The following is a 24,073-nucleotide window of genomic DNA, read 5'->3' as shown; positions in this document are numbered from 1 at the left end:
CTGAATAGGTCTCGTCATTGCTGGCGAGCTCAATAGCTTCCGGATCAACAAGCTTGAATCTGACTCCACCATAACACTTAAAAACTCACAATTAAAATATAAAGAAATTAACTCCAATTTTTTAACTTATCAAATATTATCTTTTTAGATTATTTTAGAAATAAGATTCAAATAGATTCCTAAATTTTAGGGCTAGAGTCAAGGTTTAGAAAGCAACATTGATAATGGCTTTGTTGTTAATGGGTGTTATTGATATTAATGATTATGCCAATTATTTTCTCTCTTGTATTCAACACAAATATAACTCACATTCGTGTTTTCTGAAAAAAAAAAAAAAAAGGAATGACTTGATCTAAATATACTAAATTTTAAATTTAAATGATTTAAAAAGGACTTATTTAGCGTTGCTTAAAAAGTTTAAAGGCCAAATTGAATTTATTTCTAATGTAAAATAAAATACTCGATCATTAAACAATTTGATCGGATAAATTTACTACGGATAAATTTACTTTTTCTTTATTGAAGTACTAAAATGTAAATTTATATAAGATAAGGCGTGATTTACTAATTTATACGAGGATAAACATAAATTTATTTTTCTAATTGGTATTATAAATACAATATCTTTCAGCGATGTTAAGACCAGGGTTCAGATTGTTAGGCCACGATTGAAAAATCACAAACTTTAAATCTGTACTTTTAAAATCATATTACATAAAATAGAAGAATAGTTATCTCATATTTAATAAACATATATGAATTTTATATGTAAAGAAGCACTTTAAAGAAATAGAATAAGTAGACATTCATTTTATTATTAATTTATTGATGTTAATATAAAAATAGATTATTCTAGAGTGTTAAAAACCACCCCAAATTTCTAAAAAAATGTGCCTAACAATCCAGAAGCAACTAAATGGCAAATTTGAATACTGAACTTTCTAATAAGATAGTTATAATTTTATTATTATTCAATCATAATAATTACATATTATTCCTATGTAAATGCCGTAACTTAACTCAAGGTCTTCTCGCCCACCTTATACGTTGACAAGGAAAAGGCCTGAATCAGCTACTAGAATATTTGAATTTTAAAACTTTCTACAATTTTATTATTATTCAGTCATAGAAAGAGAAATAGATAATTCCATTTTGGTCTTCTTTTCATATTATTATATGTACTATTTTGATCCTTATACGTTGACAAGTAAAAGGGCAAAATTAAAACTAAGTCCAATTCAATAATGTGTTATTTAGGGTTTGTATATTCTTCATAATTAATAGAAGAGTGATACGTATGTATAAGTGTTTTACACTTTAATATTAAATGATTGACACATACTTCATTATTTAAAATTAATGAAATCATCTATCAGTTTGATAAATATATCAAGCCTAGGCAAGAATTTTTCGTTATTATTTTTAAGTAATAGGAAAAAGACAGCCAAATAATAGACGTTCTGAATATGCTAAATTTCTTTATCAAAGTTTTATTTTTTGGTCACCATCCATCATTTTTATATCGACATTAATCTATATTTTTTATTAATTAGTTTAATCAATAAATACTAATATTTTTTAAAAAGTTTTATGGCACTCTATTATAAGAGTGTTGAATTCTCCTTCTACAAGAGTTTAATAATTATTTAATTACGAGTGTATTAAGTTATCTCTTTACGAGAGTGGTGAAAAAAAAATCCAATTTGACATTTAAATAATTAAACTCATAAAGAAATATCCATAAGATCAATATAAGGTTTATTCCACCGAGTGGAATTTTTTTTCCGTAGAATTGCGATATATTATTCCGTCAACACGATCGATGACTGTCGAAAATAAATTATTTTACATATATTTTTTAATATTTGATATTTATTTTTATTTTTATATTAAAATACACTTATTAATTCTCACTAATAAAAATCTATATTTATTTTAAAAAGAATACCATAATGTCATGATTTAAACAAAAATTATTTTTATTATTTTATGGAGTAATTATGTGAGAATCTTCAAAGGAGTAAGCGAAAGGGTATTTACGACATTTAAGAATACGTTAGAACTGAGGACCATCTTTTCTACGGAGTGACATCTTCCTTTTTGGCAGCGACTAAGACGTGATTCTTAACTAGAAAAGTTAGTTGGAACTTGAAAGGAGACAAGGAACTAATCATAATCTTCCTCCATGCTCCCTCCTTCACCAATTAATTATTTTTGTTATTAATCAAACAATCTTATTGGTAGGTTGTAGGGCAAAAAAAAAAAAAACATTTATCAAATTAGATTCTTGAAATAGGGAAGCAATTTCCATTTATCAAATTCTATTCTTGAAAGGATGTTCATAATTTGTCACAATTTAAAACTTATATTTATTTTAAAATTTTTTCATATGAAATGAATTCTTTTATGAATTTTAATCAAATATGACATTAATTCCGTCCGTGTTAGGTTTATTTCTATCATTCTTTATGTTAAGTTATTATTTCAAGTGAAAAATAAAAAAAATCTAGTTGGAAAGGGGTTAGTGCATGAGGAGATTTGAAAATTTTAATTTTCAATGAGAAAGAGGCAGAGCACTAATGCACTTTAGAACTAAGGATAATATTTACTATTTAGTATGTGAGCATTATTGTATTAGGATTTCAATAGGAATTTTGGAATCTAAAATTAGAAGAGTAGTTAGGGAAGAAAAATGTTTTTAACTCGTCATTTACTACACCAAATTTTACTTCTCTTAATAAAATATATGATTAGTAAAAGATTAGTTTATACATTGAAGTCCTTTCTTAAAGCTAATAATGGAGCCTTAGGTATATTGATATATTGAGCTATTAGGTCAACCCTTTTAAACTACCAATGGCCTCCAATGATGAGAATAATTTAATGCATAAATACATTCATGGGGGTCAGATTATGTAAAATACATGCCTATGTTTTTCAGTTGGGTTAGTTTAGCTAACTTCACACCTTAAGTATTTGGAAGCACCTATCTCCCTGTCCCATTCCTTCCATAATCAATCATGTGAACAAGATTAATACTAATACTTCTATTTTCTGTCTAATAAATATAAATGAATCCCTTCGAACTAGTGGTCAAAGAAAAGAGGAGGTTTCAAAAACTAAACCGAATTATATATATATATATATATCATAATTTTGTAATTATAAATCCTTGGGATAATATCTCGGTTTGGTACTAAGATTTTAGCATATTTTTTAATTTATATCAATGCTTTAATTTTTTTTAGTATTAAGATTTTAATTTCTATTACATATGACTCTATTTAATAAAAATTCATTCATTGTTTATGATGTTATGGAAAATGCAATTGCACATTAATATTTCATTCATTGTTCACATCACGTTTGACTTTAGATAAATTGCTTCACTTGTATTAAAATCTTATCTGTTTATTTCTAAATGATATTAATTTTTCAATTTATTTCTTTTTAGTACTATACTGTTATTTTTATTTCAATCGGTAATAGCTGATGGAGACTCGTCTAAAAATAAATTTTGATATGAATTAAGAACTCACTAATACTTGACAATTGGATTAAATCACTAACATGCTAGGAAAACCACTATTCTACAAGATATATATTATTCTTGAGGAATCAAAACTCTTATTTAGCACTTTGTCTATAAAAAGAATTAAAATTGGTAATACTTAGAAATAGAAGAGAAAGTTTTAATACAACGGGTACCCCATCAAACACTCTTTCATCAATAATGGAGTCACTAGCCGTCAGCCTACAACCAAGCCACAGGTGGAGATTAAACTTTGGGCACTACAATTCCACGTACAGAAGATGATATTATTATTTAACATAAACACTCTGTTGATGAAGGCATTCATAAAATCTTGCAAGTGTTTTTGAAAGCAAATAACACAGAAATGAGAGATTAAAGCCTTTTCTGGACAAATCAGGTAGCCAAAATGGACGTCATTCTGAGATTCTTGCACCTTCAAGAAAATCCCAGCAGAAATAACTATGGCTAAGTTTAGTTTACGAGATGAAATATGTACAGAATAAAACAGTGATTTTAGAAAGTAAAATAAGTATAAATAAAATAGTTTTTCTTAAACTGATTACATGTTTTTCGACTCTTTTATAAACTGCAGTTTGGAAAGTTTTTATTCATTTATTATTTTCAAGTATTTAGAAGCCATAATTCCAAAATATTTCCAGAATTCTCCAACGTTTTTATTAGTTACATTAACTTAATTAATCCTGATTTGTGCACTTCACATATATAAAATGCTTTGCTTGCCTGATGAAAAATATTTGCACCTGCCGCTTGGGAATGCTTTTTAACTATTATTTAAAAGAGTAATTTCATAATTAAAGTAATTGTAAGTGTGTGCTATATGTTACATAAATTATTAATTTTATAAAGTTATAAAAATCATTTTTTTTAAAGATATATTTTTCTTGAGAGTAGATTGCCTTTTCTTTGAGGAGAAAAATATATATTTACTAATGCATCAAACATTAAAAAGAAAAGAAAAAGTAATTGGACAATATTTTAAGAATAAGATTCAATTTTACTCTTAAAATTTATAGTTGGATTCAATTTGATTTTTTTAATTTCTTGAACTATTTTAATTCAAATTTTATAGCCCTTACATCAAAGATTCGGAGTCACTTTCTCTCGAGAAACAAAAAAAATTAATCTTTCTGAAATGACATAGAAAAAGAAATTTTACCAATTCTTTAAATTCATTAGTTTATTACTTTTTAGCAACTCAATCTCCAAATAGAGTAATTTGAAATAAAAAGTAAAATTTTGGACTAGATTGATATAAAAGTTCAAAAAATTCTGCAGGTGCCAAATTGAACCAAATACCAATATTTTACGCGAACATAACGGAGTAAACGTCTTTTTTAATCTTTTGCTCAATAATGGGTCTTCTTCATTTTCTTTCTTGCTATACAAAGATTCTCCCTTTATCACTCTTCTTCACTAATAATTGCAGGTGGTTGTATAGTATATCAGTTACTAACATAATACATGTTAGCTGTTAGATTGTCTTCAAACTGTTTATGTTCATTTCTGTTCACTGACTTCCTTTTGTAGAGGAGTGTAGGTCAAAATATAAAAGAAGAGGCATGAATCTTGAAAATTCTCATTCTACACTCAAGAGCACTGTTGATTTTCGAGTCTGCAATGTCTCTGGGTAATGATATTATTGTTATTATTTTGTTGGGTATGGAAATTATGGTTTATTGAGCTCTTTCTATGGTTGATTTATTTATTATAATTCTGTATTCAGTTACAAAACTGAACTGCTCGAGATTTGCTCTGATGATCCTAGATTACATATTCTTTTCATTCCTGGAAATCCAGGTTATTTCTTTATGTTTTCTTTTTTGTGAATATGTATTTCGGTTAATTAGTTCAACTTTGAGAAATAGAATTTATAATGTAATTGGGTGTTCAATAATGCAGGTGTTGTTTCATTTTATAAGGATTTTTTGGGATCATTGTATGAGTTTCTTGGAAGAAGTGCATCTGTTACAGGCAATTCCTCTTGTGCTTATTTCATTTTTCTTTTTGGTTTCTGGTTTACTGGTTATTTTGTTTCGATTGGTCTTTACTGCATTTGATTGATGACTTTTTTATATTCATCAACAGCTATCGGGCATATCTCTCACACAGCAAAGGTACTTGATTTTGCTAATGCTGAGTTCAAAAGTGGCTGCTTGTTTGTGCTGAAACTATCATTAAAAAGAAGAAGCATGATATGCATTATTATCTGTAATGGTATGTTAGAGTGAATGCGGTTGCCATGTGTTTGATGTCATTGTTCTAGCTCAATGTTTTTCAGGAATATGAAATTTAAGTTGAATTCTTGTGTAAGTGCTTTTGTCCTTTTAATTGCTCTTTCAAAGACTCAAACCAATCATTTGTTTCAGAGGGTGCATTGAAAGTTTCAACATGAAAATAAACTATTTCTTTTCTTTGTATACCAGATTTGTGCTGTTTTCTTTTGCTGTATGGAAGGCATGCTTTGCAATGCAATTACTTTGTACGTATTATTTTTTCTTTCTGTTGATTAGTGGCTCGGATATATTTCTTACATGAGGTTTCTTCTTGTTAGAACTGGGAGCTTGGCAAATTGTTCTCGTTAGAACAACAAATTGAGCACAAGGTATCTTTCTACTCGCTTTATTGGCATTCAGCTGACTGCTGACCTCTCGTTAGCTAGCACTAGTATTTAAGAATCGAGACTTTGTTTTTGGGTTGGAAAGAAGTGCCCTGTAAGGATTAAAAACACTGGATGGGTTAAGTTTATTCCTTTAGTGAAGATTAATAGGCCCTCTTAATCAACCTGCTTGTGCTTTGGTCAGTGCACTTGTGGTAATGGTAACCAAGTGAAGGCCTGAAATCAGAACTCGGAAGTTCCCTTTGAAGTGTAGTTAATTCAAGCAGGTCTCATGTATCAGCATACTTTAATTTTCTCGACTGTGACACTTAAATTTCAGTTCAGCACTTTCACCTTGTTAAGAACTTATGGACTTTCCTAGCCTTATTTTCCTTTTAACATTTTGTGTTAACCAATGTGCATTGCAGCAGGTTCTGGATATTTTAGTCTCCATTCAGTTGTGCAATTTTTTTGCAGGTGGAGTTCATCAAACAGGAGCTGCAAAATGTTGAAGTTCCTATTATGCTGGTTAGGCCATTTTGTTTGTATCATTTTTATCTTATTTTCAATATGAGTCAACCTCTTGATATGGATTTCTAGATTAGGAATTGGAAATAGAATGAAATGTTTAGACATGATCAAACTACATCTTGGATGAAGTGTATCTGCTGGAAACACAATCATAAAGTTAGAGAATAGCAATTGTGATGAAAATTGATACCTTCTCCCTTGTGAAATATACTGGACATTAATAAAAGTATTGCTTACCTTACTAGCATTGCTGGTATTTGTTTATGGGAAATTGATTTCAGATCTAGATATAGTTTTGACATATGATTACATTGCTTTTTTTAGTTGTACTTAGAATTGCACAGACCAGCTTTGGCTTTCGCAGTTGATCTGTTTTCCAAATTGAAATTTTGGGTGACTGACTTGCAATTTCTCTCCAAAGGTTGGGCATTCTATTGGTTCATACATATCTCTTGAGACACTAAGGAGGTCCCCCAAAAAGGTGATGAATGTTTACAGTTTCAGTAATTGCCACTCCATCTATTTATGTATTTTTCATTGGAAATAAATGCTTCTTGATATTTACTTCCGGCTTTGCAGTTAAGATTTTGCGTAGGACTATATCCATTTCTTATGTTCAACCCGCTTTCAGAGAAGCAAACTAGCATCCAGAAAATAGCAGAGTAAAGCTCTTTCTTTTTTTTTTTGAGCAATGTTATGCAATGTTGTGTTATGGTAATTGGTAGTCACTGTTTTCATTTTGGCTGCAATTTTTTCCTCTCTTTTCTGCCTGCTTACTTCATGCTCTAAACATATAATTGTTAAAGTTAAAAAGATTGGCTATGATTTCAAATTCCATACCTGTTGCTATTAACCCAAATATACAATTACATGATTCTCAATTGTTTTGACCAATCAGTTGATATTGAAGTTGATAGATACATTTTTATAAGGATTAAGATTTATTAGTCAATCCAGTTTAGTGGAAAGTTGTGTGGTAATGAAATTTTCCAGTAGCAGTGCTTTGATCAACTGATACTGTTAGGGCTCATTGCCCTTAATTTTGACTTCTGTCAGTATGCCAACAAGGAATAAGGGTTTTATAGTAGGAATTTATGTGTGTCAGGTCCCCGGTTTTATCCGCTTTGATTAGTTTCAGTATTGCATCAGTGGGAGTGCTACCTAGATGTGCTTCCAGATTAATTGTGTCAAAATCTATTGGGAAGTCATGGTCTATTAGTGCTGTTGACGCTGCTTGCAGTCATTTGCTACAGGTATGCCCTTTAACTTGCCTTCATGGCCTGGAAATATGCATTAAATAACATACATGGTTGTGGACTTTCTAAACCACATACTGGCATTCATGTTCTTTTCTCTCAGTGTTGTAAGGTTTTAGCATCAATTTCTACATATATGGGATCTGTGAATCGTTTTTAATTTTATATCTTGTTTATTGACAGTATCACACCTTCCGGAATATGATCTTTATGGCACTGACAGAATTTAGAAAGGTATTGTTTCTTGCTTTTTAAAAGTGTCATTGTAAAGTAGTAAATGTGGCATAAACAATCGTGTTTTTGAATCCAAGCTTCTATATGTGTAGTGATTTTTATCAAATAAATTCCACAAAATTTTAGCACTTCATTTATATTCTACACTTTTCATGCTTGGAACTCCAAATGATTCATTTGAAAGACAGGCTCTTTCTCCATCTTATTTTCTCACTTGCCTCCTTTGTTAGTGCATGTAGGGCTTTCTAGAAAATGAAATATCAAATCAAATATCAATCCTACATTCGTTGCAAATATGATGTTTATATCTTTATTCTGTAGCCATAAATATATAGCACATCAAAAGTTCGAGCACAAATGAATTGCTATAGAATTTTATTCAAATGAAATTAGTTCCTAATAGATAGACAGGTTATATTATGGAAAACCACATGTGGTGCTATTGTTGTTTGAAATTTTATTTCATATTTTCATTATTTGGAAATTTGCATGAGAAACATCTCAAAAACTTTAAACTTTTTTATGCTTATTCTAACGTATGCCGCCTCTTTGACTGCAACAAAAGATTTAAGTGGGCTTCAAAGTACGCATGAGCGTGCTAAAATGTGTGGAACCTTTGTTAACTATGATTCTTTTTTGTTAGCTTTCTGAAAAACCAGACTGGGCATTTATGAGAGAAAATCAAAGTAAAATAGCTTTCCTGTTTGGTGTTGATGATCACTGGGGTCCACTGGAGATGTATGAAGAGGTAAGTGATGTGTTCAGGATTTCTTTGTATTGAAAAACTTTATTTTTTGAAAGGTTCAATGGAATGCATATGAGCACGGATGAAGTGCAGTTTAGGTTATTCTTTGGGTATGCCTGTGATGATTTCGTGACGTTATTGGCTGTGAGGTCTTAATAGTAGTTTCACTTGAATACTTGGTAACTGGTATATAATTGAAGAGCTGCCTAGTTTTTCTTTTTGGTTTTGTTTTACCCCTCAAGACTTATTATGGTAGAATATATGCGAAGGATGGAGCTTCTCCTGCATTGAAATTCTTCAGTTCAACTTTCTAGGCTTGTGTTTCACTCATCAGCTTTTCTGATCACAGATCGCGAAGCAGGCACCTGGCATTGCTTTATCAATTGAAAGGGAAGGACATATGCATAATTTCTGTTGCACTGAGGCTGGCTCGGCATGGGTTGCGCAGCATGTAGCAAATTTGTTAAAGAATCAAGTATTAAGCTCTAGCCAGTAAAGTAGGCACCTTTGCGCATGTCAGAGCCTAAGTGAATGATACCCATCATTAATTACTTGTCAACTGTACATCTGATTATCAATCATGCCATTCTTTTATATATATAATAACATTGTAAATAAAGTATGCATCTGTGAGCTTGGATTTTTATTTTGTTTGTATTTTCTCAAGAATAAATAATAACTCCATTATCATTCCAATTTGCAAGCTTATTGGTTTTTCTTTTAAAACAAGTAAAAAAGAAATAAGGGCTCGTAAACAACTTAGCTCAGCAAAAGTAACTCCTATTTCCTGGTGAAAATCATCTCCTTTGGCTTTGATAATGTTGGTTAATAGCTTGGAGTTAAAGAGTAATTTTAGAGAAGTTCTCTATCATGTAATCATAGTAATCGTTATTTAATAACAAAGTTAAATTTATGGACTTAGTTTGTTGAAGACTTGCAAGATTTAATTAAATAACTAATAAAAATAATTTTGGAGATGAACATCATGACAGTTTCTTTGCAATGAAATTCGTGAATTTGCTCAGATTTTTAAATTTCTCTTTTTGTTAAGCATCGAGGAAGAGGGAATCTTGTGGAAAATGTCTGCAACTTGCTCAGTTGGCATAGCTTTTTTAATCAGTTTGTTTAGTTTTCTTATAATCTCTTTTAAAAGAATTTAAGAATCTTGATTTTGTTTCCAAAATCAAATTTTAGGAATTTGCTATACTCAAAATTATTTAAAAAGATGCAATCACCATTTTTATAGTTCTGAATGTGACTGCAATGTCAACGTTCATTTATGCAAGTCCACATTAGCATTAATTAAGATCTAATTAAGTCGTGATCATTTGTTAATATGTCTTTCTTCTTTGTCTTTTTTCCCCTTTAACAAAAGGGATAATTACAAAGCATTAATAAGGATCTAATAATTAGGTGACCATTTCCTAATATCTTTCTTGTTTTTTTTTTTTTTTTTTTCCCTTTACATAAGGGGTAATCATAAATTTTGAATCTAACTTCTATTAGTAGGCACAAGGTTAACAACATTTAACAGGTGGACCTGCACTTAGGTTTTCTTTTTTCACAATCTGCACTTGTAATCCCTCACAATAGATTCTCATTAATATCTGAAAGAATAGTTTTCAATTATTTGCATGAAGTTTTTTTAAAGAAAAGTAATAAAAATATCCAATATTCTTTTATTAAATTTAAGGTATTAATTTTTTTTATTTTATTGTGTTAAAATATTAAAAATATAATTTTTAAACTTTTTTTTAAATAATAGTTTTAATTTTTCGTTGAATATTTTTGGTAAGGTAATTAAAAAATAAAAATAATAATTGAAAAGCAACCACATTGTATTGTATGTTAGAGAAAATTAAAAAATTATTATTTTTTTAAAAAAATTATATAATAAAAACGATATTTTTGTATTAACTTTGGGATATTTTTAAAAAGATATTTTTTTAAAAATAATTTTTTAACCATATAAAGCCACGTATTAATACAAATGTAGAGGTATATTGAGGTTACAAAAATTTAACTGAGACAAAACATATAAAAAGAATTATGCATAAAAAGCTTAATAATTTCTTTTTGTTGTGGCATTTTAAGTCGGACAAATATTATGGGTATGTGTCACATATAAGGACAACAAATAGATACATGCCAAGTTCCCAATCCAGTATGCATACTGGAACCATATTAGATGATCTTAGCTTACACCTGTTTCTGGCTGTGTTATCTTCATATATTGCCTAGTTCTGGAAAAATAGTTTGCATCTGAAGTCTTAATTTAATGACCATCATGAAACCTGTGAGTTTCAGATTATGCAATGTCTCCAGGTTCTTTAATTTCCATCTCCAGAATTTTGAATTCTTATTATACATATGTTTCTTTCTGTATTTATACTGATTCTTTTTTTTTTTTTTTTTTTATTGCAATTCTTTATATATAATATGAACTATTCTCAGTTACACTACTGAATTGCTAGAGATTGAAGCTGATTTTCCTAAATTACATGTGCTGTTTATCCCTGGAAATCCTGGTTGGTTATGCATGCTTTTCTTTTTTCCTTTTGGTATTATTTAGCATTTAATTAGTAACGATAAGAGGTTAATATTGATCAATCACAGGTCTTGTTGCACTCTACAAGGACTTTTTAGAATCCTTATATGAGCGGCTTGGAGGTGTTGCATCCATAACAGGCAATCTCTCTCTCTCTCTTGTTAACCACTTTTCTAATTTAACCAAATTGTTTTACATTTTGTGTTCATCTACAGCTATTGGACACATTTCTCATACCAAAAAGGTAGTCCTGTTTCTTTTTTTCCATTTGCCATTGTATGATTTCTTTTGTTTGTAGTAGTAATGTGACTTTGGAGTATATTTGTGCTTGATTGATTATGATGTTTGTTGATCTTAGGACTGGGAGCATGGAAGGTTGTTCTCGTTGCAAGAGCAGATTGATCACAAGGTCAGTTGGCCTTAACAATAGTAAGAGGGTCTCCTGATCAAGAGGAGATTTTAGCTTGATTTGCAGTCATCATAATAGAATTGATGACCTGAAATATGGCAAAACTTCTTTTGCTCATATAGAAACCTTGTTAAGCAAAGCTGGTTTAATTTCCCATTTAATTTCGAAGCAAAGTTATAGTACCCACTTGCTATTTATATTTTCATAGGTGGACTTCATCACCCATGAATTGCAAAATGTCGAGGCTCCTATAATCTTGGTAAGATAATCATTTGGTGAAAAAGTAATCACATAATTTATCTTAGATTAATTCTCAGTTGCTCTACTGATTTCCAGTATTTACAAAATGCAAGAACAGCACTATCTTCTGTGTTACTTGTTCAATTATCATTTCAGGAACAGAAGTGACCAGCCTTTATTTTTTATTTAATTTATCTCATAGCAAATGTTTTGATATTTTACTTGCCTGAGTGATTCTGCATGATCACAGAATGGACTGTGCTAGGTGATTTCTGATAATCGAATCCTCATTGTTTGACCCGCCATTTCTCTTTGAAGGTTGGGCACTCTATCGGTTCATACATATCTATTGAAACACTGAGGAGGTGTGGAGAGAAGGTGATGGATCTTTTCTGACAACTTTGTATATTAGATGTCTCGTATGCTTTCGCATTTAAAAAACCTGCTTCCTGGAATTTACAGGTGATATATTGTATAGCACTCTATCCATTTTTAACATTAAACCCGAAGTCAATATGGCAGCCTATTATCAGGACGATTTCAGAGTAAAGTTCTAGCTTTCTTTATTACAAATAATATTGCTGTTTCTATCTTCATTTCGTCTAATCTATGATTCACTTTCGCACTCTTTTGTCTATGCTTATGAGCTCCACGTCCTAGAAAATCATCTCCTCATTGGTGGAGTTTTCCTAGATTATAATTGATATACATCTGGATTGAAACAGGTACAACAATGGGGAAAAAGAAAATCCTGAGTTAACTAACAATTGGGCTTTAAATTAACTTATCTAGTTATCTAAAACTCATAGAATGACTTCCATTTCATCATTATCTCTTCAGTCTTGACTGCTTTCTCTACTATTTAGCTTTAGAATTTAGATTCATCCTCTTGCATTCTTAGTGTTGTGTTTTACAATTAATGCATAGAGATAATCGTAGAAATTGACGAGTCTTTTCAGGTCCTCGGTCCTCTCTGCAGCCGTAAGTTTCAGTGTTGCATTATCAAGAATGCTACCTAAGTGGGCTTTAAGGTTAATTGTGTTCAAGTTTATTGGGAAATCATGTTCTGCTACCGCCGCTGAGGCTGCTTGTAGTCATTTGCCGCAGGTAGTGTGTTGTTTTTCTTTTTTTCTCTAGATATAAGTTCTTGGCTTCCTGAATCAAATGTAGTTGCACTAATTCTTTAAACAAACGAATCTATGACTCTACCAATCTCTCTAATGGCATTCACTTTAGAGGACTTTCGACATCATACAAATGTATTTATCCTAAAAAAGATCGTCTTCCACAAGTGTTGGGTCGTTAAAAAAGAAAAAAAAGACTTACTGCTATTTATTTTTCATTATTTACAGTACCATATGATCCGGAATATTCTCTATCTGACGATGACAGAATTCAGGGAGGTACTCTTGCTTATAAGCTTAACACTGTAAAATACTGTACTTTAGGATTTCATAATAGCAATGCATGTACTTTCACAGAGCATCTTATGAGGACTCTTCAGTGGTATATTGGACCATCCACATGGTTCTGTTTTCGCATTCTATAGCACAAACCACATCATTTCAGTAACTTTACCATGTCATGCATTTGCAACTTTATTTCACTTGAGTTCTATTTCTGGATTTCTGATAACTATGGTCTTCAGTTTCTTTTTCTTTTATTTGTGACTTTTAAATTACTTCAGCTTTCGAAGCCGCCGGATTGGACATTCATGATGGAAAATAAGGATAAAATCACATTTTTGTTTGGTGATGATGACCACTGGGGTCCCCTGCAATTGTTTGAGGAGGTAAGAGTGGTATTCTTGGTCTAGTTTCTGAAGAATCATTGTCTCTCTTCTTTCTTTTTTTCTTTTTTTTTTCCTTTCCCCCTTCAATCTGAAAAGTATCATGTGTTATCTTTTTATTTTTTTTTCCTTTTGCGGATATCCATGGAACCTGTTTTTCAAGAATGCAAATATGATTTAGGCAGGACTTAGGACTCATCTTTTAACTGTTTCCGAACTTTCACAACTGTTTTTGTTTGACCATTGTAATATCGAGCATCCTCCAGTAAACTAAAATTGGAGCTGGACCTAAATGCTTTAGACTTAAAAAGGATTGGAAAAAATGGATGATAACAATGAAGATTTCATAGGAATGCTTATGGTGACTGCTACAATGAGAGTCATGACCATTCTGTTGTGCTATTTTTATCTCCCTGCTTCATACTGCCAAGCTCATTCTGAATTTTCTTGTTTTGAACAAAATTTGTTCTCTTTGCTTTGCTTGTTTTCATCCAGTCTTATCTGGGATGACACTTAATTTACTCGTCCTCAACAGATCTCAAAGCAAGTTCCTGAAATTGCTCTATCAATTGAAAGAGAAGGTCATACTCACTGTTTCTCTTGTACTGAAGCTGGCTCAGAATGGGTAGCTGGACATGTAGCATGCTTGATAAAGAATCAAATACCTAGTTCGCAGCAATAAGGTCAGTCTCACTCCATCTTGGAATTTCAATGGAATTGATTTTTTGGTTGTTAAGGGATTGGACCAGTGATCATATCCATTCGTCCCACCTCCTTGTAGTGGCATTTGATATAAATTACATCATTCTTTTTAGTGGTCAAATAAGAATGTCTTATTCTATTCCACTCCGTTTCCATATTATCTGTGGTTTTGCATTATGGTTAAGTGATCCCCTGGAACAACTTGCAAATATGTTAGGACTAGAAAAACTACTTGTAAAGCCTATAAGTTCACATCATAGAAAAACTTTTTGTTGATCCTGAAGATTCTTAGCCTTCTTTCTTTGTTCTAAAGCTATCAGTGGTATCAGAGCATTCTTGATCTTTGGTTGACTGTGCTCGAGAGAAAACAAATGAAGAAACCCTCACCAAAAGACCTAAAGTTCACTCATAGTTTCTGGTGCTTTTGCAGGCACTTCACCCACAATTTTTCCTGGAGATGATGATGCTGTGTGGGCTCTAAGGGGTCTTGATCTTAGGGAAGTGGTGGAGACTGGTAAAGATCCCCCATCTTTGGCTCAGATCAGGCGTCTTCCTTGATTATAAGAAACCAGTGTACCTTAAGCGAATTATGGACAATAAAAGAAAAAACACAACTTGATTTTCTTTCCAAGGCTCAAAAGCCGCAGCCTGGAGATCCAAGCTGGACAGCCTTTACATTATTATGGGTCATAAACAACAAAAACATGTTTTTTTTCCTTTTTCTCTCTAGTCTCAAGGAGCTACATACTCGAGCTGGGCAGCCATTACATATATATGGGCAAACTTTCGTATCAAATGTTACTTGGATATTCAAATTAAAATCTGAATATGCTCTCAATTATGGCTTCTGTATGATAAGATGTTGAACAATAACATACCTACACGTATGATAATTGAAAGTATTAAAAGAAAAACACATTTCTTAATATTTAACCAGAGATTAGGATTTGTATCTGATTGTTTTGCATGGTTTGTTGTTGCATTAAATTTTTTGATTAATTACAGCTAATCACACTAGTCAGACTTTGTAATTTTCTTTGTATATTATGTTTAAATATTCTTGAAAGTCCTTCTGTTTTTACTTAATATGATCATATGAGACCATAATTTTTTTAAATTGTTGCTGTTAATTACGGCTTCAAACCTCACAAATTTTTTATTTTGGGAAAGAAAATAAAATAATAATATTAGAAAAAAATTAGCAAGACTGCACTCACTCTACACCAAAAGAGGATCCTGAATTAAAATGAAAAAATGAATTTTTTTTGTATTGACCCTGGTGGATAAAAAAATATTAGATATTAGAATTATTAATTATTTAATTTCAATTATCTAAAGAAAAATGAAATTGGTTTTTTTAAACTTATTAATTTATTAAATATTAAATATTAAAAATTAAATATAAAGAGTAGACCGACATATTTGTATTTACAGGGACAACAGGTATTCATGTGCCGATTCAAGACTTGCAGCCACTTTGATGAAAACAAACTTTGCAATCTTCTCAAAAGTCACGAGTGAAAGAGTTCGGTTGGTTGCATGCAGCCAGGTTTATTCTACAAGGACTTCATCCTCTTTAATTAGTGCCAAATGAGCTTTAGGATTATACTTATTTACCTAGTATGAAAATGAAAACATGTTTGCCAAGTATTATGCAGGAATGCTCGTTTGAACTTTTCCTGGTTTCATGCAAATTTTAAGTGTTTAATTAGCCTTTTGTAGCACTAAGCATTTTCTAGTGGATTAAAATGGATTTGGCCGGACATGCTATATGTGGCAGGTCCTAAACACTTGAGAAGGATTTGAATATGGAGGATCTAACACAATGACGAATTTCACATCGATGTTTATGGTGACTGCTACATTGGGTCCTGAACCTCCTCTTTGTGTTTCAGGATGTTAATTTTCCAATGCTGTTTCTTTATCACCCTGCGAGTTCATCTTGTAATTTAACCTGTTCAGGAAAATTTCTATTGAGCTTCGTCATTAGTCGTTCGTACTTTTCAGGTGATATGTTAACTCATTTGTCAGCATAAAGATTTCAATGCAGGTTCCTGGCAGTGCTCTATCAACTGAAAGGGGAGGTCACAGACATTGTTTCTGTTGCACTGAGGCTGGATTACTACAGGTTACTTGAGATGTAGCATGCTTTCTTTCTTTCTTTCTTTTTGATAAAATGAGCTTAATAAAGAATCAAATACTTAGTCCAGGGAAATAAGCTGAGTTTCACTCCACCTTTGTTTTCTCAGGGGCGTCTTAAATGAATTACCTCATAAGCATTTGCTGTTTAATTAGTTTTCTCATTATTATTTTAATCATTAAGATGACTGCATTTATCTATGATCTCTCTATCTATGCTTTTGCAGTATGGTTATAGAAATTTTGATCAGATTGCACACCCAAGATCCATACAGCATTTGCCAGTATACAATCGTTGATCAATGATTAGCTTTTGCTTACCTCAGTGATAACTATAGAACACCTTAAGGAAAAATATATGATTAGTAAAACACTATATGTTTGGTGGTGTTGGAATAATCTTTAATCAATGAAGTAGGTTCATTCAACTAATGGGACATATTTTGTTAAACAGAACAAAATCAGAGTTGCCTGCTGCAGAATCTCAAGATTACCAGGCAGGAAATCGACCAAAGATTAGCTTGTAATGTCCGTGAGCCTTGATTTCTGGACCAGAGATATATGGTTAACTAACATCCTCAACTGGGAATTTATAATTTTATGCTCTCAAACTCAAGTTTCCGACTGAAAACAAAGAAAGCAATGATATGGACAAAAGAATGTGCAAGTGGAATGATGCTGCACATGGGTACTTTCAATATAGTATTCATCAGGATTTTGATAAAAGGACATGTGATTCTTCTAGTCAAGGCCTCTCTCCACTAGGCTTTTTGTCTCTTTATTTCACGAATGGACTCGAAGACAATGCACAAATACAAACAAACCATAATTGTGTGTGCATGCACAAAACAAAACATATTGTTAAGCAACAAATTCAGTGATACCTCTTGTTTTCTATCTGAAATTTCCTTATTCCTATCTGCATCTTTCACCTAATACATCTCTGACCCACTTCTTCTCGTCCTGAATATAATCTCACAAGCCTGTAGTTTACATCAACAACGGCTTAGACTTGACCGTTTTCCTCTGTCTGAATGTGTTAAACGAGGCAGTAACTTCTGCCAAGCTAGGCCATACTTCTTCTTACAAAAAAGAAAAAAGCAAGAGATCGGCAGTCTAATCTTATTCCAATTAATACAACTTATCTAGAATGAGTTTCTACAGCAACTACGCTCAGGTTACATATACACAACTCTTCATGTAATAGTATCCATAGTAATTCAACTTTGACAGAATTTATCATTACCTTAATCTCCCCATTTGATGGGCATAACCACCTTACCTGTAAGTTAATCATGTCACATGCTGGTATATTTCTGCTATTAAAATTATTTTTTGCAATTTGAACTAAGCTTAAAGTGTTATTGTTTATTTCTTCAACTATATCTCATCCCTTCATCTCTGTTATTCTTTCCTTTTATGCGAAATACTTGTTTAGTTTTTATGTCAGTCCTCTTTATATAGTAAATTGATTCATATTTACTATAAAATAAAAAATTTAATTACTTATTCTTTATTTGTCTTAAATGTCTATCATAAAAAATCATGCAAAAATTCTATAACTTTATTTTATTTACATTTAAATTATTATTATAAGTTTTTGTCTATTTTATTAATTAATATTTTTAACTTTATTTCTATTATATAATTAAAAAATTAAATTATCAATACTTATAATTCTTGAATGTTGATTAATGTTCTTTATCATGTACCTGATTCTCTTGAAAATAAAAGGCATCTTAATATTTTAGATTTTATTTACCTAAGACATTGCGTAATTAATTACTACATATCAAATATATAATTGCCCTTAGTGTTATAAATGACAATTAAGGATAACTAATTACCCGCTTTGGTATTAATATTATTGAATAAATTAAATTTTTTTAATATGAATTGAAGCTTAAATATGAATATAAATATAAATTGGATCAAATTGAATAAAAAATTAAATGTAAAAATAAAATTATATAAACTAATTGAACTTAAAATCATTTAAAAAAATTAAATCGTATGATAAAATTAAAATATATTTTATCTAAAAAATAAAAATTTGATTACCTCTTTCAACCGAATGAAATAAAAAGCAAATCAAATTAAAAATAAAAATAAAAATTAGACTCAATTAATTAAATTTACAAAATAAAATAAATAAAACTGAACTAAATTATCAGTTGGATTCGATTTTTTTTAGCACATACACCAAAAAACTGGAGAGATTAGATTACATTATTTATATAAACCTCTGTTTTTCCTCAATCCCAATACTTATTAATTCAAGACTAATTAACTGATTTGACCCTCATCTCTGGCAAGACAAAAGTATATATTCAAGATAAACGGCCAAGATCATGCTGTGATAGCTCAACATAACAGCCTGGTAACGATATCATAAAGGGACCCTCATTATATATAACCAAAAATGGATTTATAGACTCCTACCATCCGGAGTCAAATTCTTCATCCTTGCTTCCCAACAAAAACCCATCTCTCCCTCTCTCTTTCTCTCTCAAAAACTGTTACTACTAAAACAACTATGTCATCCAGTAACAAGAAAAGGCTCATCCTCAACACTGTCTCAGTTAACTTAGGATGTAACAGTTGCAAGAAACCAAGTCTTTCTAACATTTTCAGCCCCAAACCAAGACCCAGAGCCACCACCACTTATCACAACCACCACCTCTACTACTCTTCTTCTACCTCGTCAAAAACCACCACCACCGCCACCCCCACTACAACCACCTCATTGTCTCCGGCCACCGACACTCCACCCCATCATTACTGGGACAGGAATAACAACAGCAGCAGCAGCAAGAACAAGACAAAATGTTCAAGAAGTACTGTACGAGGATTTGGTCGAGTTGGAGGTGAAAGTGTAGCAGTTGAGAAAGACTCAGATGACCCATATCTGGATTTTCGACATTCAATGCTACAAATGATATTGGAGAAAGAGATATACTCTAAAGATGATCTAAAAGAGCTTTTGAACTGTTTCTTGCAGCTTAATTCTCCTTATCACCATGGGATTATTGTTAGAGCTTTTACTGAGATCTGGAATGGCGTTTACTCTGTTAAATCGTCGTCGTATAACACTGCTACCGGTTATGGTTCTTCTTCTTGCTCGCAGTCGCAGCAGCACCAGAAGTTGCATTATTACTATGGATGACGCTACCTATGTCACGTGACTTCTAAGTTTTTGGTGTTGCACGTGAAAGTTTCCTTTTTTCTTTTTCTTTTTTAGCATTTTCTTGTAGTAGGAATATCAATATGAGGAAGATTAACCTGTAATAAAATCTTTTAAATGAAATGTAGAAGTTCCTTTTTAACTGTATGGAGACTTCTACAGATAATCCAGCTGTTTTTTTTCTTTTTCGACTTAAATGAGAAAATTGTCTTTAATTAGTTATTCCCGTCAAATAATATAAAAACAATTTTCTTTAATAATGAATTACATTCAGAGAGACAAATCGTTTGTTTAGTCAATAAGTTTTACGCCTTTTACCTTCTTCTTTTTTTTTTTCTTTTATTTACAGGTGAGAATAGGAATTTGAGATTTTACATATGTGTTTATTAGATAAAAAATATTTAATTTTCTGAACTTTCAGTTAAAGTTAAAATTCAATCAAATTCATAATTATATATTTCAAAATAATTTAATTATATATTGTTGAAATTAATTTGGTCTATCTCATCATATAATAGAGATGAATTTAATTACTTTTAGACGCCAAAATAAATTATCTTAACTCTTCTCAATTCATATTTTTTATATGTAAAAAAATATTATTTCTATTTTTATTGAATAAAATATCAAATAATAATCTTTCTTTTATTTTATAAAAAAAAGCCAACAATATCATCCATAATTACAAAATATGTTAGTTCAAGAAATATAATTATATTATTTTTAAATTTAAGGGTGTAACTAAATTAATTTAAAATTTAAGAATTTAAACTAGATTTTAACCGAGAGTTCAAGAATTTATATATCCATATCTTTTAGTTATTTATTAGGAGACTAATCTTGCTTGTAAATGTATATTTTCCCCTTTCCTAAATTGCATACATCTAGAAAAATCGGTTGAAAAAATATTCTCTTGGTTAAAGAAAAAGAATTTTACTTTTGCAATTTTTAAAAAAATAAAATATTGTATTTATCAAAATTAAAAGAATTGGGTGCATAAAGATTTACATACTTTAAGCCAGTAAATCTATTTTTGTATGATACTCCAACTGACAAATGAAGTTCTTTTGTCGGGGGAACCAACAGATATATGCTGGTAGACGAGACCTGATTTTTTTGGCTAATGTAATAAGAGGGATAGCTGAGGAATACAGCAGTAAGATGGTATTATATGAAGCTTTCGTTCTACCACCATACATCTCAAATTCAACATCGATGCTTCTTTAGATACCCATCCACCTACTATCATTCTTATTTTGACAAACTTCAAAGGGATATTGATGGCCCCATCACTTAGCGTTGAATTTTTTATTTTTTAATATTTAAATAATTAAAATTCAAAAACATAATATACATTTAATTTAAAAATAAATAATAAACAAATTAATTATCCCTAAATTGATTGGGATTGAGAATCCCATCTGCAACCAATCAAATTTCCATCTTTGCCTTGGGTAGGAGATTGCATGCAGCAATAGTAATTGAGATCAGCCTTATAATATCTCTTTAGTTAAAAGAGATCTCGCAGTAAGGTTGCCAAACTGATTTCCAAGATTAATTCATCATTATATAATTTTTTGTGGTATATGATATCAATCAGATTGCCCGTACGGATGAAAAAATAATTAAGAATTGGAGTAGTAATTGATTTTATATTACGTTAAATTTGTACAGATTGAATGATTAATTTATGAGTCGGTCAATCTTTTTAATTAAAAATCTTTTAGTAGAATTAAAGAACCGATTTGGTTTATACTTAATTGATTGAACCCCTTTTTAGCTAAAATCTGATAAGATCTATATGCTAGTCAACCCGTGAACCGGTCAATCCAATCACGGTTCGTATATGTCACCCGGTTTTGAGGTTAACATGGCAGCCTCCTAAATTAGAAGTTTTACAGGATTTTGGCTCCGAAGCTGGACTGTGAACCTACCTAATCAACTCAAGTGTGTATGTTATCTTGCTTCAAAACTAACATAATTCTAAGAGTTGTCAAATTTTAGTAAAAATGGTTGCATGTATAATAAATATTGAAATTTCGTATATATTTAATTAGTTTTCTGCTAAATTATTCAATAAATATTTATAAATAAAAAATTAATTTTATTAATACTAGATCATACAAATCTAAAATATAAAAATATAAAAATAATAAATGGCAGGATAGTTTTTTATGAAAAGTTAATTTTTATAATTTTGATTAATTATATCTATTACCTCTAATGATTGATATAATTTGCTCAGTTTTTTTTTTTTTTTTTTTGCAAAAATGATAACTTTATCAATTACTAGAGTCGCCAGATTTTTCAATAAAGAGTGGTTGATATTAAAATTTATTTTTTCGCATTTAACTTATTAATATATAGTTTCTAAATTATAATAGATCAAATTATATGTGTTATAATTTTATATTATAAGTGCAATAGATGAAAATTTTCAAATTTTATAATATGTAATATATAATTAATAAAAGAAAAGAAAACAGGTGGATTCCAATTCCATCTTAATTTTCTGACTTAGCCGAGTGAAAGACCATTTTTATTTTATCATGTCATACTTTGACTCTAAATTCTGCATTATAAAATGGGCATACATAAACTCCTAAATTTGTCAACATTGTTTTATTGACACTATTATTTGTTCTATTAAGATATTATATTTTTATTTGACTTTATTTAAGGACTAATAATATTTTTTTAATAAAATGCAGATAAAAATATATAATAAATTATGAAAAAAATAAAAATAAAAATATTAGGGATTTAAAAAGACATTTTGCCAAAAGAAGATTTGTGATGCGGAATGGTGGGGGTGCAGGGGCAGTGAGAAAGAAGGGTGAAGGTGGAGCTCATTGGCAGTTTTGAGAAGAGAGAGAGCATTTGGTGGTGGGAAAAGATATGCATAATGACTGCTTGCTTTGGGACTTGAAATACATTACTTATATTATTACTCAATTCACTTTACTTTCTTTCGAAAAGGGTGTCTTATTTTCTTTTAGTTTTTAATATAGTTTTCTCACAAAAGGATGCATAATTTTCACTTGAAACCAGGTTGAGGAGGACAGTTGGTTTAATGCCTTTTCTCTTTTTTCAATAAACTTTGTGTTTCTTCAATTTCCGACTCTTATAGTATAAACTTTGCAGGTATAAAGTAATAACACACATTTATATAAATATTTAATACTTTTATATTAAATAATTAATTATTTATCAGTTTATATTTTTTTGATAATTAAAATAATTAATTATAATATAACTGATATAGTAGTTTGATTATTTTCTTATAAAGAAAGAAGAGATCCATCATCAATGAAATTACTTTGAAGATAATAATTATACGTGCAGTTTGACTATGGGAGAAGGGGTCTCATGTCTTGTAGAAAGGGCGGTGAGGTTAATAAATAACGACTAGTGAGAAATTATTTCCCTCTCTTCCCTTTCCAAATCATATAATTTGAAATTGGGCGTTATTTGGTTCAACTCTTCATATTAAAATGTTATTGTTGAAGAGCAATCATGAATATCAAATCATACAATATTACAAGGTCTCATGATATTCTTTTCTTTTGAAACAAAAACAATAAAAAACTGGAAATTGCTAATATTTTTTGTACTTATGGGAGACAAAAGAAATGTCAACATCTAAAAATGCCAAAATTGATGATTGTGACATACACATATATCTCTTTAGATTTGTCTAAATTAAAAACTTGAGTACAAGTAAATAACCAGAAAAGTCATAATCTTTATTAAAAGTAATTTGTTAGCTCAGTAATAGCAAAGGTAATAGCACTAGTTCATTGATGTCCAAGAATTTCTCATGACATGACTGAGTGGGATTTAATTGAGCTATAACTCAGTGAGAAACTGAAAAATATTGAATAATTAAGTGGAAAGGAGGCAATACATGCAAAGGGCAGAAAAACACATGACAAATAAATGGATTTCTATCCAAACTTTGTTCCATAAATGTAGTTGTCTGCTAAATTAAAAGGGACTTAAATGTGGTCTATTTTAAAGGGTTAGTCAAATCTAGGGACCAAGCAAAGGAATCTTCATTTGTTAGTGGAAAACAACATGACCCTTATAATTGACAACAAGTATTTGATCATAAACTAATCCTTTTCTGATAAAGATTTTTAAG

At 30.4% G+C, this 24,073-nt stretch overlaps 3 protein-coding genes and 1 long non-coding RNA gene across 10 annotated transcripts; all 4 read left to right on the top strand.

Moving 5' to 3' along the window:
* Positions 1-4,857: 4,857 nt before the first annotated feature.
* LOC8271109 (lipid droplet-associated hydrolase) lies at positions 4,858-9,624 on the top strand. 4 transcript variants are annotated; one of them, XM_048370274.1, is made up of 14 exons: positions 4,858-4,982; positions 5,094-5,183; positions 5,280-5,353; positions 5,456-5,527; positions 5,642-5,770; positions 5,980-6,035; positions 6,108-6,158; positions 6,630-6,680; positions 7,105-7,164; positions 7,263-7,345; positions 7,789-7,936; positions 8,123-8,173; positions 8,817-8,921; positions 9,268-9,624. In XM_048370274.1, exons 1-14 carry the CDS (start codon positions 4,909-4,911, stop codon positions 9,412-9,414), a joined length of 1,191 nt encoding a protein of 396 aa, XP_048226231.1. In that variant the 5' UTR covers positions 4,858-4,908; the 3' UTR covers positions 9,415-9,624. The 4 variants fall into 4 exon arrangements, with proteins under 4 accessions (XP_048226231.1, XP_048226232.1, XP_048226230.1 ...); XM_048370275.1 differs by having other exon boundaries at positions 4,877-4,982; positions 5,084-5,183; XM_048370273.1 differs by having other exon boundaries at positions 4,890-4,985.
* A 1,401-nt stretch (positions 9,625-11,025) lies between these two features.
* Positions 11,026-15,558, top strand: LOC8271110 (lipid droplet-associated hydrolase-like). 4 transcript variants are annotated; one of them, XM_048370279.1, is made up of 13 exons: positions 11,047-11,243; positions 11,373-11,446; positions 11,535-11,588; positions 11,682-11,710; positions 11,825-11,875; positions 12,084-12,134; positions 12,434-12,493; positions 12,578-12,660; positions 13,075-13,222; positions 13,468-13,518; positions 13,803-13,907; positions 14,440-14,587; positions 15,037-15,558. In XM_048370279.1, the coding sequence occupies exons 1-12, from the start codon at positions 11,197-11,199 to the stop codon at positions 14,584-14,586; spliced, it is 900 nt and encodes a 299-aa protein (XP_048226236.1). In that variant the 5' UTR covers positions 11,047-11,196; the 3' UTR covers position 14,587; positions 15,037-15,558. The 4 variants fall into 4 exon arrangements, with proteins under 4 accessions (XP_048226235.1, XP_048226234.1, XP_048226236.1 ...); XM_015725988.3 differs by having other exon boundaries at positions 11,051-11,243; positions 11,535-11,606; XM_048370277.1 differs by having other exon boundaries at positions 11,039-11,243; positions 11,535-11,710.
* A 392-nt stretch (positions 15,559-15,950) lies between these two features.
* Positions 15,951-17,885, top strand: LOC125371340. The gene is made up of 2 exons (XR_007217643.1): positions 15,951-16,734; positions 17,200-17,885. It is a non-coding gene; the product is annotated as an uncharacterized LOC125371340 (long non-coding RNA).
* A 1,301-nt stretch (positions 17,886-19,186) lies between these two features.
* Positions 19,187-20,151, top strand: LOC8271111 (transcription repressor OFP6). Its single transcript, XM_002530113.4, has one exon. The coding sequence runs from the start codon at positions 19,282-19,284 to the stop codon at positions 19,909-19,911; it is 630 nt and encodes a 209-aa protein (XP_002530159.1). The 5' UTR covers positions 19,187-19,281; the 3' UTR covers positions 19,912-20,151.
* Positions 20,152-24,073: the final 3,922 nt, after the last annotated feature.

The sequence above is a fragment of the Ricinus communis genome, chromosome 10 (genome assembly GCF_019578655.1).
Source record: "Ricinus communis isolate WT05 ecotype wild-type chromosome 10, ASM1957865v1, whole genome shotgun sequence".
Taxonomy (NCBI): domain Eukaryota; kingdom Viridiplantae; phylum Streptophyta; class Magnoliopsida; order Malpighiales; family Euphorbiaceae; genus Ricinus; species Ricinus communis.
The sequence above is the reverse complement of the archived record's forward strand: the minus strand, read 5'-3'. Positions and strand labels throughout refer to the sequence as shown.